Source organism: Trachymyrmex cornetzi, unplaced genomic scaffold (genome assembly GCF_001594075.2).
Source record: "Trachymyrmex cornetzi isolate Tcor2-1 unplaced genomic scaffold, Tcor1.1 scaffold525, whole genome shotgun sequence".
Taxonomy (NCBI): Eukaryota; Metazoa; Arthropoda; class Insecta; order Hymenoptera; family Formicidae; genus Trachymyrmex; species Trachymyrmex cornetzi.
The window spans coordinates 44,670-46,912 of record NW_017299834.1 but is presented as its reverse complement, the minus strand read 5'-3'; the positions used below and the strand labels follow the sequence as shown (position 1 = coordinate 46,912).

General features: G+C 30.1%; 1 protein-coding gene across 1 annotated transcript in view; it reads left to right on the top strand.

The window, feature by feature from the left end:
* bonsai (28S ribosomal protein S15, mitochondrial) overlaps nucleotides 1-1,475 on the top strand; it is a 10,561-nt gene extending 9,086 nt beyond the window's left edge. The window contains exons 2-4 of the mRNA XM_018514606.1: nucleotides 234-367; nucleotides 447-642; nucleotides 737-1,475. Coding sequence (XP_018370108.1) covers nucleotides 234-367; nucleotides 447-642; nucleotides 737-986 — 580 coding nt within the window. The 3' untranslated portion in view covers nucleotides 987-1,475. The remainder of the gene's footprint in view (nucleotides 1-233; nucleotides 368-446; nucleotides 643-736) is intronic.
* Nucleotides 1,476-2,243: the final 768 nt, after the last annotated feature.

Sequence of the window (2,243 nt, the reverse complement as noted above, 5' to 3'; positions counted from 1 at the left end):
CTTCGAATAAAATATTTTTTATTATTTTCATGCAATAAATGTGTATTTTCTATTAAAAAATTCCGGTTTCATATTTACATACCTGGTACATCTGGTGTATAGACTCGAGTAGGCACTAAACACATTTTGGATTTATTCAACCGAGTCAATTAATTAATGATTACCATAAATAAATATTTTATTTTATAATTAAATTCTTAAACATGCTATTTATATGTAATACTTTTTGTCAGTGCCAGTGATATTGTTAAAAAGATGTTTACGTTACAATTTCTACCTCGCAAAGAAACGATTAATATTAGAAGAGACAAAATCTTGGAATTGGTTCAAAGGCACAGATTAGATCGAAATTCACCAGAAGCTACAAGCAAGTATAGCTCTACTATAAACAAAATAGATTATACGATAGAATAATAGGCTAACATTATCATGTTTTTACTTTTCAGTTGCCATTATGACTAATGACATACATCAGTTGCAAGAATATTTAACGGAATATCCCAAGAACACGAAAATGAAAGTTCAATTGCTAGAAACAATTGCAAAACGAAGGAAAATGCTTAAATATTTACGGCAATGGGATTATAGACGTTTCGAATGGATCTTGGAGAAACTTAATCTTGTTTACAAACCAGTACCTGAGTGAGTGCTTTACCAAATATATCAATATACATTTATTTTATATTTTGCTGAAATTTTATAAATCTGATCTTACTTTCTACAAAACATTTAATAGGTTACCGCATCAGATTACCAGAAAGGATTCTTTAAGACGTTTAACGCAAAAACATTGTAATGAACTTGTGCAAGAAAAATTGGATATTTACAAAAAAGAATTGAAAAAGTTACAAAAGGATTTTTATATAGAAAAGGCAGAGAAGCTTGCATTTATCAGGGAGGAAGAAATAGCATGTGGATTACAACCGTCAGTGAGGGAGGAGGATATTGCATACACTAAGCAGAAAGCAAGAGAATATCAAACATAATATATATATTAATTTATTGTAATTTAGAAACGATACAAGTGTAAACGAAAGTTCACGTTGTCAGTCAGTGTGTATCTTTTCACGTTTCATTTTGTCTATTCCATTTAATGGAAATTTTCATTATTTGAAATTTATGGCAATCGATTTCTCGTAAGCTTGATGAGAAGATTTTTATGAAAAAGTACATGATAAACAGTACAGAAAACTACATAATATAAGATCTTGGAAATTCTTAGTTTTTCGTAGATATTCATAGTGAGGAGTAAGTAGAGTATTTGAAAAATCAAGAAATTCTCCGTTCTTTCCATATACGTCTTCTGACGTTGTATCACGAATGTTTAAGAAACATTTTTTCCACAAAAACTCTATGTGATAGAGTCCTTGTATAGGGACTCTATAGTATCACGAAACAGACAATGCCACTCTATGGCCGGTATTCATAGTCAGATCTTATATTCAAGACCGTCTTAAATACGGTCTTAAGAAGTCGCGAACCAATCAGAAGGCTGCATTATAGTCTTAAGACATTACTTAAGACGGTCTTGAAATAAGACTCAACTATGAATACCGGCCTATGTCCCATTACGAATATCTACAAAGAAACTAAGAATTTCTAAAGATGATCTTAATATCTCAATCTGTAATGTAGTTTCCCGTAAAAATTTTCCTACTAGGAAATAATTGAAGAAAAAAGTTTACAGATGAACGCACGACAGAATCTGCTGCGTCGAGTTGTTATCCACAAAGTAAACCGTTGAATTAATGAATCATATCAGTCCTCGATCGATATATAATCGATATATATGTATATAGTTTCATATTATTTGTTGAAAGTTGCAGTTTTATAAGTGCGGATTTTGCCTCAATCTCTGAACGACTATAATCATACAAGACTGTTATTATATTTTTGTGCATGTATATATAAAGTAAAAGTATTTGCATAATGGTACCTAGATCTGCACTTGGAAACATTTTCGACAAATACAAAGATACAATTGCAAATATAAAGGAAACAAATTAAACCATTATATTATAGTCTTTTAAATAGAGAAAAATATGAGTTAATTTTCTCATGATTTATATTTTATACATCTTATCGCTGTAGTCACTTGCGAAAATCCCGACGTAAGTGATGAATGATCCACTAACGAAAGGTGATTTAATTTAATTAACATTCGTAAGTACGTCAAAGCGGCACTTGTTTCGATACAGTGATATATAATACATTGAGTGACATATATATATATATATATATAT